The 16,804-nt window shown below is 36.5% G+C and overlaps 1 protein-coding gene across 2 annotated transcripts; it reads right to left on the bottom strand.

The window, feature by feature from the left end:
• Positions 1-12,484: 12,484 nt before the first annotated feature.
• On the bottom strand, positions 12,485-16,449 carry LOC149807364 (uncharacterized). 2 transcript variants are annotated; one of them, XM_089936981.1, is made up of 4 exons: positions 16,294-16,449; positions 15,739-15,827; positions 13,191-13,581; positions 12,485-12,784 (listed from the first exon to the last, which is right to left on the bottom strand). In XM_089936981.1, exons 2-3 carry the CDS (start codon positions 15,815-15,817, stop codon positions 13,205-13,207), a joined length of 456 nt encoding a protein of 151 aa, XP_089793107.1. In that variant the 5' UTR covers positions 15,818-15,827; positions 16,294-16,449; the 3' UTR covers positions 12,485-12,784; positions 13,191-13,204. The 2 variants fall into 2 exon arrangements, with proteins under 2 accessions (XP_089793107.1, XP_089793034.1); XM_089936908.1 differs by having other exon boundaries at positions 12,485-13,581; positions 16,294-16,448.
• Between the last annotated feature and the right edge of the window lie 355 nt (positions 16,450-16,804).

Below are 16,804 nucleotides of genomic sequence, written 5' to 3' on the forward strand. Positions count from 1 at the left end.
CGTAAGGGCTTAATAAATTCAAAATAAGCCAAATTTCTTCCACAATATGATTATACTTATGTATTTGATTTCTACACTATTTGTTTTTCTGACTTTAGTGACGAATTTTTTTGCTCCATTACATGATATGGGATCAGTTCGTAGCCTCAACCACAACAAATCAAGTTGAGGCTACGACATCGTAGCTAGGTCCTATATCAGAACGAGTCATCTTATGGGGGGGGTATCCAGAGGCGTAGCTGGGGGGGGGGGGCAGGGGGGTACATATGTCCACGAGCGCCAAGGTATAGGGGCGCCAAAATGAGGCTTACAACGTTACATTATAATAAGTAAACATGGGTAATATTCAAAAATGTGATTAAACGGGGAGGGGGCTGGGGCGCCAATTTTATAGTTCGTCCCCGGGCGCAAAATATCATAGCTACGCCTCTGGGGGTATCTGAGGTTTGTAAGTCGGTATGATTTTTTTCCTTCACATTATTCAATTTTTTCAGAAGGATTTTCTTCTCAATTATAGACGAAGGTCTTAAAGGATAAAAACAAGGGTTAATCACATTCTAGAGCTAGTCAGATAGCGGCGTTTGGTTTAATATAGTCTCTACATTTGTTTCTCAGTATTGAACTTACCACTGTGTCCATATCCTAATAAAACACATATTAATCTAATGAACCTTTAAAGATGAATGCACGGTGAAGTTTTTGTCATAAGTTATCCTGCATTACTTTGACAGACTGGATTGTAAACAAAGCAACGTGCAATGGGTCACATATTTCACTTCCAAACAGCATCAAATCCTTATTACTCACTGTACACTGTCGCCGCAATTCATACTGGCTACCACACCATAATGCCCATATGCTAAAGAATAAACAATTACCTTTTAATCAATACCAAGGATACCTACGTCTAACATTTGTAACACCACCAACATGAGAGGAAAATATACTCTAAAAATAAACTGGGACAACCGGAAGTACTAATTGTGACCCGATTCCATCTCGACTGGGCTTATTTTATAAATCAGAATATATTTGGCCTTTTCCAAAGCATGATCAACAAACCCATCCAGAAAAAATAAATCAGATGTAAATAATAGCCGTTTCGAAAGCATTTATTCAGCTTAACGCCATTACGGCATAAGAAGTTCGAAACGTCACAGTATATGATATATCATCTGAAAGCTGCTAACAATTTAAAATGAATCATTTCTTCAATTATTTTGTTTACAAAGTTGAAGGAATAACATTAACAGCTAAATGAGCGCGATTTTCAGTAACTGCTCAAATGTTGTCGAGTGTTATCTTCAAGGCCTATCATGTTTAGAAGACTCTGTTCTTCTCACATATAACCCGATGTTATTCCGCCATAAACATGCCGATTACCTCTGAGCCTCTCTTAAATAATCGAATTGATCCAACACGCATCCAAAAGGAAGGAAGATGTTCCAAATGTGCTAGCATTTAAGCCAGGTACACTAGCTCCCATAATGTCCTTCGCACTTGTGCGGAGCATCATGGGAGGTCAAGGTACCGGGTTCGAAATGATCTGGATTTGTCCTCTATCGTGTTTATGCATATTAATACTGGGGCCAGAAACTACGATAGAAGTTATGATCAAGAACTCTGTCATCTATTACCGATGCGAGTAGAAAACTTCGAATAATCTCACAGTAAGCCTGATTCCCAGGCCAGATATAGCTGTGTGGGCCAGTGTTTGCATAAGCCCATTTAAGCCTGGGTCGGGAGCCAGGGAGTCAGCTGTTTGAATGAAAGAGAAAAATACTCTGTTGTTTGGCCGGCCGAGCCCCTGCCCCCGCCAACTTCAACGATTGTTTTACAATACAGTCCAATCACTCATTTTAAAGTGAAACGGAGAAATGCTTACACGCTCTTATTATATATTTATCCAATTTTCATTTAGATATAATGTTATACTTTTGAATATCCAGTGGATCAGAAGTTGGCATACGGGCGGAAAGAATGCTGGTATGTGTGCTTCCCTATGGACTGAGAGCTTCAAGTGGCTGTACCAGGCCTACAAAATGTCCACACTGAAAAAAAAAAAAGCTGAGCTTTGAGATACAATTAAAGATATATAGCCTCTTTTCAGAACGTTACCACAGCTGTAATCTGCAGTGACTAGATTGAGAAGTTGGCTGTACAACCTAATGTCACCATCCTAAGTCACATCGAATAATTCACACGAGAGGGGTCTAAACTGGTATTTGATACCTATAAAATGCCTGAGCTACAAGTGTCGGAATACATAGTTTCTCGGCCGAGCAGCATTCCAACACCAAAGTGTATACAACCATAGGCCATTATTAACGTGAAGAATAAGGACAAACGCTGCTATGGGCCGTCTTGTCTGTGCTATATCCAGCAGACTACTGAAACATTAGCAATCCATGTATTTACCGGCAACACCTGGGGAAACTCGACGTTGTTGGCACCAACTTTGCTGTAAAAATTAGCGACAATAGCGAGTTTGAGCACTGAAGCCAGGAAATCGTTGTTGGTAGCTCTGGGTGGAAAAATACTTAGCCTCTTAAATCCACCTCTTAAATCCACCACCGCTAGATACGTGTCACATATGTAATCTATACGAAATTTGAAGTAATAAACGTGTTAGTGTCAGGTCCTTCCGGCAGTCCGGATAAAAGCCGAACCAGATAATCACACGCTAGGTCCAATGTAGTTTCTGCTACATAGTCGTCAGCTGTAAAGTAGTCTCAAAGGAGCCAGTGTTATACCGCGGCAGGGATACTTTCACCACTTCATCCAGCACCACGGGTGTTATGAGGATTAAATTCGAGAGGTGGTTCGTTGCCCAAATGAGACTGAAATCGATGAGAAGATATCGAGTCCTTTCAGGAAACTACAGATTGCCACATCCGCAGCAATGTAATCGCTTATGTAATGTTGATAACGAGCAAGATCACTGCCATATTACATGCAAGTACCGCGGTGGCTCCCACAGAACATGTATCATTATTATGCGGATATACCCGCAAAAAATAAAATCTACCAGTAAGTGTTTCATACCTATGTGGCAACGACTGGGCCTTATTAGGGCTATCAGAACATCTTCTTCTGGAAAATTCACTGGTACTACAATGCAAACGGTCGTTACGTTCTCACCGGGCAGGTACACTTTATTGAAAGGCAACAATTTATGAACAGTAGCATGGAAAAGCACTCCTTACCACAACAAGGCATACAATGGTTGGCCTGGTTATGGAGCAGGACATGGAGCTGCTCACAAGCAAATTCATTTTTCAAGAAGAATCCTCGAGTTTCTAGGAGCCCTTTGAATAAATACAATGGCATTGTAAAGTCAACACACGGACTACTGTAATGTAAGAGTTTGAAAATTACTTCTTCAAGGTGATGAATAGCTTTATCTTTGGGGAAAACAATGAAAATCCCCAAAAAGAGCATTCGAGTGGAGCTTGTTCAGCCTTAGAGCGCCGTCTAATTGCCGACCGAGCTTTTAAGACGTGAAAGGTGTTTAACGGCAACCTTGCAAAGTCCAGCCTAAAGTTCAACCGCCCAGTTTACACCAGGCAGGCATTCCTCGACCTGACCAAATACATTTTGTTTTACTTATAGTACAATAAGATTAAAGTGCGTTATGGGGATATGACCAACCAGCTGTACATGTACGTTGAGGGTCAATTACTGAGCATTACTGCGATATGTTCGACGACGCACACCTCTACGACACGATGCTTATCCTAAAGGTCACCCCTCCAAGAATGTGTGTAACAGCATAATAATGAGCGCACAGAATGCACACACTAGAGTTTGTCTAAGTTCGTAGATGTATCCCCTGCTAGTCTTCAAAAGTACAGAGATACGCTAGTCGTAGCTGACCTCGGGCATCACCTCTTCCTAGAATATCGATGAAAGAAAAAAAGAGTTTCAACGTTCCATGAATGTCATAGGCAGCAACCACCACAAAATGTGTGTTCCACGTAATCATGCAAATCCTAAGTCCGCCACACGAAAACTTGGATTGCTACAGATAGCATGACGATGCGTACGGTACAACACAAGAATGGAAGAGCAACACAAGGTCTTGGCTGATGAAAATTACTTATAGGTGGCACGTCAGTGCTTTTAGTCTCAATCTGTAGTTCCTCACGAATGGAGCATCTACGCGGAGAACCACTGCCAAAACGATATGTTACATGCCCACTTTGGGATGTCAAACCTGTCAGCCATTATGAACACCTTAAGGTTTTCCCATGGAGTACTCATAGCTCGGTGATGCATGGCCTTTAGCTTTCGCAGTGCTTATATGTACCACAAAAACAAACGGCTTTATTTAAAATCGCACCAGGTAGTTCAGTTTCAAAGTAAACAAGTCTGACGTGCTCGGAATACATTTGTGGCTGAATGTGATCCTGTTAACACACAAAAAACGACCCGAATAAATTCTTAATCCTGATTAACACTTACGCACTTGTAGGGGGCAGGAGTGCGTTAATATTTTCGGAGCGACAGATTTCAGGATGTAGCTACGCGGATTAGGCACAGAGGAAGCTGAGCACTGTTTAAGAAGGGATCCCAACCAAGAAAAGATGGCAGATATCAAGCCTGTCGGTCTGTTAGGATCCGAGGACTCGGAGGAAGAGAAGCGGCGAAAGAAGAACCTAACAGCATCTTGCCCTATGCGCTATATCCTTGGTTTCAATGTTGCACTTTAAAGAACAAGTGGCAAGCTTATAGATATCCTTGCGCCGCTTACAATGCTGAATAACCACATCGACCTAGAAAATAAAACGTTCGCCAGACGGAAGATGAGATGAGATTAAAGATCGCATTAAGCATGTAGAAGACAAGTGCAGACAGTGGTCAGAGTCTCCTAGCAGTTACCGAGAGGACCTCTGCAACCACATTTCCAGGATTTGGAGAGTATAATCTTATCTGACATATTGATGCATACGGATTCATTACTCGCAGAACGATTGTGAACTCGCTTCTGTGAACAGGGCATAACCATCACGGCAATTCCCACAGTGTTGTGATTTGTTATAAGCGCAATTGTGTTAGAAATTACAAGATAAGCAAGCGCAAGGGCACCAACTCCCGCCGTTTGAGACCATAACCTGACCCCTTAAGCGCAAAGATATGAGCACAAATCAGCATTTGAGCGACGGATAAAATTCTGCATTGTGCGCTGAAGTCTTTGGCGAAACTACCTTGAATCGTTTTTCATCAGTTTTTATGTAGGCAACGAGTACAAGGGTATGTCAGGTACTGATTCATATAGAATTCCAATGCCAGGAGCTCTCGATACACATCTTAAGTGAAAGACATCAGCCAGTTAATACGTGCACTGCACTATCACCCTTAGATACAAAAATAATCCTTCAAACTATTAACCCAGGTGATCATGCCCTCTTTAGCAATTGTGATGTTAGCGCCTTCGGGCCATTGTTCTATTGAAAGCCTCCCAGTTAGATGCCACTAATGCTGTAACTCTCAGTCACGTGTAGAGCCAAGCCAGCCTCGGCGAAGGTAGTGGTGCTGTGTTAAAGGTTGTTTTGCTAACGGCCGACCATGTGACTCGATGAATGCGCCTAGTTACTTCTTTAGATTTTCACAACGTTGTTGATTTTACCTTCAGCAATAACTACACTATCACTACCTGAGGTGCCGGATTTTACTTAATTAATTTCCTTGAGAATGATGGTTATGGAACTTGGGCATTGCTTTCAATCTGTATAAATAAAGTCATACAGGCACATAATGGAAGCAGTAATCAATCACTCTATGATGCTGAATAGTGATGCCCTATAATAGAAAAGATACAAGAGCGCAGTAGACGTGGTGGATGGTGTTGACGCCACACTAAAGGTTGTATTTCTTTGGTCTGCTTTCCGTCCCGTACGAAATAATTAGGCGGATTCCACCTGGAACTTAAGCAGACTCCAGGCGGAATCTGCCTAAAATGTTAAAAATCTGGTTAATACAAAGGCGGACATGGAAAATTTGAGAAATCAAAGATGAATCCATCTAGAGTCCGTCTAACTCTAAGATGGACTTTTGTCAAATTCCTGCTATAGATACATCATTAGGCATAATTTTGGACTTAGTTGATTTTCCACCCACCATCTAGGTGGAATTAGGAACTTAGTCACTGACATCTATTATATGAAAGGAGGAATCTGGACTTAGTTTATTTTCTAACCAACATCTAGGCAGAATGAAGAACTTAGTCATTTACATCAGTTAAATAAGGCATTATTAGGACTTGGCTTTTGTGTGTCTGTAAAGTTAAATGACTGAAAATATAGTGATATTTTGTGATTGTAATATCACTGACAGTTCAATAACAATATCAATAAGATATAATAACATTTATTTTTTCTTGTACAATTTGAATGATTTTCAGCAGCATTTATATTTCCTGTTTCTGATAGCTGTAATTTTATTGTTTATTTTCAGCACAATTTATAACTTCTATTCACAGCTTTCCATGTTAAATTTCTTTTTCAAATTTGTTGTTGTTGTTGTATTTTTGTTTAACTTCAATTGGATTTAACTGCCCTGGAACAAGTTTTCATCTTGTTTTCCGTTTTAAAACATAATTTCGCTTTTCTCCCGACCTGAATTTCCTCGATATGGACCCATTTTTTAATATCGTCTCCGAAACTTTTTTTTTAAATAATGCTCCATCCGGTCCCATTCACCAACGAGCTTTCAAATAAGTATTTGTTCCGTTTATTGTTGAACAGATGATCGTTGTATAAAGCTTTCTGATTGGTCAAAAGATTTTAATTGACTAATGAATCGTCGCGTAACAGAAACTGATGGGAAAGATCATGTTTGCTAAACATGGTGATTCGAATTTTCGAGCGGGACGAGAGATTGAATAACCATTTGAAAAATGTGCGGCAATGAGAATACCCTGAACGCAAATTTGATGGGAACATAATTGATGAATCTGTATGAAAACTGAACGCCAGGACAAGAATTTAGCATTTTGTGCCATAAAGAGCTTTACAGTAGCGGCTAACGTGCTAAATAAGACAAGGAACTGAATCAGGAATCAGGATGATTTCGAAGTTATACAACTCCAAACTGATTAACTTTAAGGAGGGACAACGTGTAGATCACTGGTGGGAATTGTTGCCAGATATCCATGTCTGTCAAAGATAGTCATATCTTTGCGGAATTTTCTTGGCTGAAAAGCAGAATCTACTTTCAATCTCGTGAGGCATTATTGTGTATATTATCAAAATATTCTTGGTGTGTTGGAATTCAGTGTAAAATAAGAGTAATTATATCATGATAAACGTTTGTCACGGCTGCTTATGGAACAAGGACTAATTCGAGAGACCACAACAGCATCATAATTTGTGCATTCAAAAATCCAGTCTACAGTACAAGTGACATAAGGCAGGCTCCTAGCTTTTCTTCTCCTCATAATCAAATTGTCTCAAATGGATGCTTTTCTGTAATTTTGCATTATTTTCACGGCTGACTTTTTCAATACAGATTAATATTTTATATATTATATATGTTTATGTGTTCACAGATGCCTGTGCATATGTTCCAGGCTTGATACTTGGATTTTTAAAACCACTTAATTATTTAGTGTCAGATACTTCACATCATGTTGTATATACCGTATATGTTGTACATCACAGAAGGCCTCAAGGCAGATTAGTTCTGTAACTAATCGAATTAGCTTCTCTAAATAAAGTCGTATATTATTATTATTATTATTATTATTATTATTAACTCCCATTTCTCTTGCCTTGGACATATAATTACAACATCAGTATAATTGTTTTCATGCACACTTAAATATCACCTTGGTTAATAAGTCCTGTTTAATTCATATCCATTATTTCTTTGAAACCTGCTGAAATGTCTGAAACACTAAAAAAACTTCAGTAAAATACTATATAATGATCAAAATTTTAATGAAATCTTGGAAAAGTTTTAGTCAGTTTTTTTGTGAAACCTCACACATATTTCAAAGAAATTTGAGTGAGACCTCAACATAATTTCAAAGACAGTTTTGGTCAAAATATTTGTGAAATCTCACCAAACTTTAAAGTGAAATGAAAAATACTTAAGTGATGCAATGTTGGATTAGATTTTGTATGCAAGAAAGAAAATGGCATTGCCCCTTAGGACAAGAAAAACCTAAATCTTTTTTGATAATGTCTGTCAAAATAAAATTTATGATCGATTTTAAATATTGCTGTGAATATTTATCATTGATTCCCAATAATGCCAAAAAATCATTAGGCAGTTTAATAGAAATCTGAAGTATATTTTTTATGGTTTAGGCAGAAATTGCTTTAAAAAAATCCGTCTGAAATCCGCCTTGACATTTTCATTATTGGATGGGGTTTCTGCAGGTATTTCCATCTAATTAGGCAGAAGTAAAGATTCCGCCTATTAACAGTAATTTGCGTATTTCGAGCTATATTCCACCCTGAATCTGCCTAAAAGTGATAATAAGGGGTTTCTAGGCTAAATAAGCGGAATAAACAGATTCCGCCTAGTAGACGGAATAAACAAATTCCACCTAGTAGGCGGAATAAACTAATTCCGCCTAGTAGGCGGAATAAACAAATTCCGCCTAGTAATAGACGGACTAATTTGCATATTTCGGGCTGTATTCAGCCCTGAATCCACCTAAAATTTATAATAAGTGGAATCTAGGCTTTAAGTGAAATCCGCTTTAAAATTCCACCTGGAATCTGGTTAAAGTCAGGGCGGAAGTTTTCGTACAGGGTAGTTGGAAATTGTATCAACTACCTAAAAATGGTGTAAAGCACGATGAAATCCGCGTCCTGGCTGAAACAAAGCTCAGCACAATCGCAGACTGCATGCGTTGAAGATGCTGCTCGACAACTCCATCTCAGATGTCTCTAACAGCTCACCATACGTGTCTGTTAACAGTCATTATGTTTAAACTGCATCATAAATCATAGCTGACTAAATGCCCACGTATATTACACCATCACAAAATACTGCAGCGGTATTGTGGAATATTTCAGGATTACCATCAAACTTCGTACATAAAGAAATTGCGTCGAATGAAAATTTTTGTCAGGTTTTGTGACAAGTTTTGTCTGCGCGACAAAATGGATTTCTGTCGAGACTTAATGGCGAACATTAATCAATTAGTATTATTATTTGCACCCTATAACGCAAATGCCTGGCGACAAATACAATCAAGCTCCACTGATAAAACATTGTGCTGCTGCGGAAACTGCGAGCACGGCCTAATTTTTGTACTTATACTTGATATAACTACAGGTTGCTTGCATTTCTGTGAGTTGAAAAGAATGGTGGCCGCCTCACGTGGGGTGTGAGAGATATAAGTTTGGCCGGCCTGTCAACCCAGCATTTTCACTACCCTCAGTACACTCATATGAGACACACTTGCCGTAGGTTTTGATGGCCCAGGGGTCATAGAATGTTAAGGCAGCGATATACTCTGAACGAATATGAACTGTGATGAGCATGTCTTTCTGCCAGATTGTATCGCTACTTTTAGTTGGTTTCTGTTTTTTTTTTTTTTTTTTTTTTTTTTTTTACAGCAGGATCATCTAAACCATAGTACATTTGCGCATTAATACGCGATCTCGTTTGGTGTACCTTACCATATATCTATTATCTCACTTTGAAATGAAATCAAAATGCGGTATCAAGAACCAGACTATATAAGTCGATCCAGGTGCGATATGTATATTCATTTACAAGCACGAGACGGAAAAGGCTTTCGGAGTATTTAGCATTGAGATCGGAATAACTCTCAGTCATTTCCGTCAAGTTGAGAAATAACCTCAGTTGTGGCTGTACGAATAGACACTAATTTTATGGGTTTGAATTTTCACCTCAGGCGGAGTGCACCATGAATGTTGCGGCAAAAAAATAAAATTTTTTAAAAAAAGCGTCCCGATTATGACTCAGTCTCCTACTGCTTCCATATTGTGCCACGTGAAAAATAGTATTAATTATAGTACACAGTTGCGGCTAATAACCACCAATGTTTTTGTTTTTTCTTTCTTTTGGACTTGCTTTGAAACGCAGAGCATGTTCCGTTTCTTTAGTCTTGCTGACCATTCAGATTATGATCGTCTCTTTCTGATGCATGTCGAATAACTGGGAATGGCTATTAATACTGACAATTAAAAAAGTATTTATTTCGAACGCTTGAAAAGCAGTTCAGAAGTTCTTGTCACTCCAAGCATTAACTACACAGTATACATAACGCACTAGATCTCTCGATTATTAAGAGTCAATAATTAATAATCTATGCATACAGCTGCTGTTTAAGCCTAAAAGCCTCGATCAGACCAGTAATACTAAAATTACTTCAATGGTCATTATTTGTGTTTGCTAGTGTCTCGATATTTTAATTAATTAACTTTGGATTTAATTTTGTTGATCATTTTGTGCCACCTTAAGCAGTATTAGGCTCAGTCAACCTGGATGAAGCGTATTTTTTTTTTTACCGTTAAATAACATATAGATATGAGCATGTATATTTTTATCCACGTATTATTATTTAGGTTGGTCTATTGTTGTTTTTTTTTTTTTTTGTTATTTTAAAGCTCTAATTTGTTAATATCAAGAATGACAAATTATGGTACATGCATTTCTCTTCATAAAAACCTAGGACAATTGATATCTCAATCCAAAACATCATTACACTACAGATAGACAATATAGAAAGTCGTAACCGGAACTATTGGTAGAAAATATTTCTCCACTAATATACAATTACGTCAGATTCAATAGCTCCAATCGTTTTTTATGAGTACATAATGGAATTCCTTTCATTGACCACACAACCAGCGGAATAATTCTTTTTTTTTGTAATATACGTCATACTTAATTCACCATGAATGAGATTAATAGGAGTATCGAAATGTATAGATTTCTGATTAATATAGAGGATGTTGATGAAATAGAAATGATTTAAACATATCAATGTATGAATAAACTCACAGAGTCAGTCATTTGGACATGTTAAATGTATGTGATGGAAACAAACATCAGTGTCATATAATAAAGGATTTACCAAGATTGGTCTTATCTCCGATAAACAAACACACCAATGGAAGTTACTTCTGCAGGACGTGTTCGAATCATTTAACACCTAATTAAAATTGCATGAGCGTCAAAGATTGTATTATCAAGTTGTAAATAAAAAAGACACAATAACTGACGATGGTTTTGTTGCGAAATTCAAAAACTATCATAACCAGCAAAAAGGTTCAATATATGCTCTATATTGTGCTTTCGGACGTTTTTTGAAACTAATTAACGTTTGCTAACAAGACTCAAATAGATAATGGACAATGAAAACACCTATACATATACTGGCATAATTTTGTTTTAGCATATTTTCCACACAAATATACTGTGATCCCATAATTACAGTTATACGATGCTCAGACATTTGCAATTACCTTGATACTTACGAAAGAAGATCAAATCAGAATCATTTTAATTCTACCAATATGTGATATTGACAAATTTATAAGATACCTTAACAATGGAAATCTGAGAAGTAATTCTTTAAAAAATTTATATATGTAGTGCATTATTTATTTTGTTCTTTCAATGGATTAAAGTGTATATATTTCATTGAATCTAGGCAAGAGAGTAAATTGTATGACAGGTGAACAAATAGATTGGGCAAGTCATATAAAACAAAATCAAGGATGCGATATCGATGCTCTCTTATATCATTATATCCCGCAAGAAAGGACATTAGTCCTTAAAAAGGACTAAAATGACTTTCAGTACAAGTAAGCATGCCTCAAGAGGACAAAGATCATTTTGTAATAAATTTTAATTTGAATGATCCAGTTAGGAGCATAACAATGTAAAAGTGATCCTCTACAAACCACAAGAGCTCGTATCGTTGCTTACAATTGACCTGTCATACATGTACCATATACTAACTACAAGGGAAGACACTTCTCTCCTTCTTCGCGCGACCTATTTAAGAATAAACACTAATATTTCAAGCTAATCTTCCCGTAGCTTAATAAGTTTGGTACCGATGTTTAGCTCAGGCATTCGACTGTGTATCGCTATCATAAATCTGACTTAATATCATACCTTTGAGGAATGCCAGATCAATTTCCCACGCTACCGCTCGACATGGCCCTGATCGCGCCCGCTTAATATTCAAGCGAGATCCCGCACATTGATTAAAAGAAAATGACGTCCTGTATTTTTCATAACTTATTTTCATTTGGCCAATGAGAAGGTGGTATTCCATTCGGTGCGTTGTTCTTGCATATTAAGCGTGCGCGATCAGGGCCATGTTTTTTCATGATCATTTTACAGTATTATTAAAGACTTTAATTTTACTTTAGTAAAACGCCTGAAACCATTTTCATTTCACGTCATCTCACCTGATTTTTTAGATCTCTCTTGTTTAATCATAGGGTAGTTTCCGTTTGGAAAAGATAATGTGAATAAGAAGATATGAAATGTAAGACTATTTTATTTAGAAAAAATATATCATAAAAGAAACAGAGAAGGAAAAATATAAATTTTGACAATTTAAAAAGATTTATGGGAAAGAGGTAGAATAAAGAAAACCAACAAATAACCGTCTTAATAAGGAACAGTGTACTCTTTCGATAAGACGCTAGCATTTTCTGTCATCATTCATGTTGGTTATAGTCAAATGGAGTTGATTTTCATGGCACATTTTAGTTTAGATTTCAGTACAAATATGTTGGAGGCATTTCCATTATTGACTTTCCTTTCCAGTACAAGGGTACTTATGAAAAAGAAAAAGAAAAGTGAATATCATCATAAGAATCATCACCATTTTTATTGTAAAGAAAATAATAATGTATTGGTGGGTAATTGCTCGCCTGCATGTCGGCTTAAAAAAATCAATAAGATTTTCTACATATGTATGTATGTACGTACGTATGTATGTTATTGTATGTTTGTTGTATTGCATGTGTGCATGTATGGATGTTATTATATGTTTTGTTGTGTTTTGAGTTATTGACTTCGGATGTATTTCTATACATAAGAGCTACTTAATGAACGTTTCCATTTTTGTCAGCATATTATTATTAGTGTTAGTAGTAGTAGTAGTAGTAGTAGTAGCAGTAGTAGTAGTAATATCAAGGTGCCCTGCTATCGTATACACAAGGAATTATGGATTAACGTACCATTTTAAAACTTTTTAATAAACAAGTCCTTTAAAGATGGGATTGTTAAAACCACTACCGAGGTAGGATCCGTAACCACCGCTCTGAAAGCTTCCTATGCCACCACCTTGAAAGTTTCCGTAGCCACTGCCTTGGAAGTTTCCGTAGCCACTGCCAAGGAAGTTTCCATAGCCACCGCCTAAGAATTTACTGTAGCCACCCAAACCACCTCCAAGAGAGTTTCCGAAACCACCATCCAAATAATTTCCGTAACCGCCGCCTTGGTAGTTGCCATATGAACCTCCACCGTATGGCAGTCCGAAGCTAGCAATGCCACTGCCGTAAAAATCTTGACCAGGTCTGGAGGAGAGCCCACCGAAATTACTAATCTGCGAGAAACTTCCACCACTGCCTGTTGAAAAGACAAAAGAATACATACTAATGATAAGGATAAAATTCAATAGCAAATCTTTTGTAAAATTTCATTTTATAGTTTTAATTTTTTCTTTTGGTTGGGGGGAGTGGGGGTGAGGAATTTTAAAGAATCCGACAAATGGCCAGAAACAACGATTGCCTCTCTTTTGCCCCCTTTATCTGGTACAACTTACAGCCATTGGAAAATTTACAACATTCTCAGATACGAAGATTAAATTAAAACAGCACTGATATCAATACGTGGTCAATATGCAAACACATGTTGCAAAAAGCTATATACAGTGAAAATATTCAATTAATACTCAGTTAAATTTAAAGGGTGTCAAGGAGTTTCTTTTCACTAATCTGAATTACATACTACCTACAATGATATATATATATATATATATATATATATATATATATATATATATATATATATATATATATATATATATATATATATATATATATGGGGATACAATCAATTTAAAAACGAAATGAAACGAAACGAAATAATTAATTAGAATCGATCAAAAAGACTTAGAGTATAAGACGAACTGCCTTAGAAATACATTGAAAACGATTATCGCATGGTGCATAAATTGGTTTGTACGAATTACTTTCCGCATCACGCGTCAAGATGCAGGAAAGCGGATTTTTTTTTTTCCTAATCATTTACACATAATTTACATCTTGAGAACTGATTTAAATGTGTGTCCTGTCGTGAAACGGCTTTGCAGCCTTGCTGTTTGAAAATTCTAAAGCAATCTTTATAAATGTACCATAAAGGAAAATATAGTCAGCACATTCAATTGTCTTAAAAACATGATTTTTTAAAATCCTCATTTATTAATTATTTTATAGACGTTTGTTATCTATGTAATAGTATTTTATTTACATTTACTCTTTATTACATAAAAATATATTTATTTTGACAAACGTAAAAACACAATTTATGAAAATAAGCACAAAAAATGCCACTTACTAAAAATAAAATAAAATAAATAATAATAAATTTAAAAAGCACGAAGAAGTACAAAAAAATGCCATCGCATCAAGTTAGCAAATAATATCGACTATTGTGTACTAAATTATCATGATAATGTAATGTTTGATAATTAAATGATCCATGTACAACGAGAGTCTGTTTTTATATCAAGTGAGAACAGATGATCCTAGATTAAATGGTTTCTTTTTAGGTTTAGTTTAAAAAACCAGCTACGAATAGAAAATCACTAAAACACCTGCTCATTTGTACGAAACTCTTAAGGCATATTTTTTGTAACACTCATGACAACGTGTAAACACTCGGATCATCGCTCGGTAATTTCTATCAAGTAGAGAAATACTCTCGGAAGTAGCTATAGGAGTATGAAGAGCACCGCCTAAGTTGCGACAGAAAAGGCAGACGATATTCCGATAGAAACATTTTTCCTCCCTCCGCCAAATTGTACCATGTGATTTAAGGTGGTTCCAAATATCGTTCTTAGTTGTGGCGAATTACGGCCTGTACTTTTTATGAGTTGAAGGCAAAAGGCAAAATAAAGGACATTCCGCTTGAGCACGAGATACCAGACACGAAAATTGGTTTCACGTAATCTTTATTGGTGTAATACCTATATAAAAAAAGACTGTCTAGCAGATGGCACCTGTTGAAAAGTCAATCCATATATCGCGGTTTGACTCAAATCTTAATTTTAAATTACCAAGCGCCGCTTCAATTTCGTATTTTTGCCCTTAATTAGCATTTTATCAATACTGTTGTATCATTATTATCCCTAGTGTGGCAACATATTTTTTCACAAGGAAAACGCAATTGAATCATGACAGACGTCCTACAACGATAAAAAAATAATTTGGGAACGTTTTTTCTGGAGGTGCTGCCTGTCATATTCAACGGGAAGTAACTGACTTTGATTCCCCCTTTCGCAGAGGTAAACTCGAACTTAATTCAACAAGTAACTTTCTCTTGGTATTATGTCCAGTACAAAATATTGATTGCTGCCATACCACAGGCATAATTTCACCTGCAAATGATTTACACTTTAATTAAGTACTGGCTTTGTTATTGATAAATCAGTTCGCATTAGATAAATGGAAAATCAAGAATGTATTAGAATTAAACTGCAATGAACAAAACTGTCTCAATTACCTATAGGGGGAAAGGTGCATAGAACGTTGGTAACACAGCTTAAACCCAGCACTACGAAAACGGCGACAAACTTGTTCATGTTTTCAATCCTGAAAAAAAGATTAAATTGATAAATCAAGTTGTTATCTTTATGTCCAAGTATTATGCGGACATATTGTTTTCTATCAGTGTTGCTAATGGGTTCATTTTAACTATTTGGAAGTAGTACTGATTTAAAACAGTTAGAAGGGAATACAAAGTTACACTGTGTTCAAATTTGTCGTAGTCCTCTCCTTTTAACCAGCTATCCCATGCAGGATTTGTGAGCCCTAGGAAATATTGTCCAGTAAGTCACTATGAATTACATTTTGTACGCAAGAATAAATCGTATGTGATAAGAAATTCACTGAGAAATTAACTAATAATATTGGCATTAACTGAAGACTTCAAATTCAGGTATGAGCCAGTTGTCATAAAATCATCCTGCTGGATCGATCCTTCCCTATCAAGATTTCATTCTATACAATGCATTTTCCCCTAGAATAAAGTAGTATAACTACGGTGAAAATATCTTACCTGACAGGTTTTCACGGTTAGATAGTTAAAGCTGTAGAACAACCCTCAATAGAAGCACTTCTAACTAACAACATTTCTTTATAAACTACTGGATCAGAGCGCCTAAAGCATTTAATAATGCTTCCGCAAGCGGGAAACTGGTCAGCAAATTAAAAACACTTCCTCATATGTATCATCCGTTCTAATGCTGTCAACATATTTTTATAGAAGAAAAATATATGCGTGTGTTAAATATATTTACAAGCTGACATTCTTATAGACAAAATGCAACTTCTATATCAATGTTTTTACTTGTTGGCTTTAATTTAATTCAAATGGATATATATCAATTGTGGACACTTACTTCTATGAAATGAACTAATGTCAATTTATAAAGACGAAAAAATGTTAACATTAAATTAATTTGTAGTGCAATTTTTACGATTTAATTCATTTAAAACGATTAATTTTTAACGTTGCTACAAGTTTTACTTACTGACGTCGCCATAGTTTTCGTGGTTAATAATTCAGT

The sequence above is a fragment of the Sinohyriopsis cumingii genome, chromosome 1, assembly GCF_028554795.1.
Source record: "Sinohyriopsis cumingii isolate HCF-2022 chromosome 1, ASM2855479v2, whole genome shotgun sequence".
NCBI lineage: Eukaryota > Metazoa > Mollusca > Bivalvia > Unionida > Unionidae > Sinohyriopsis > Sinohyriopsis cumingii.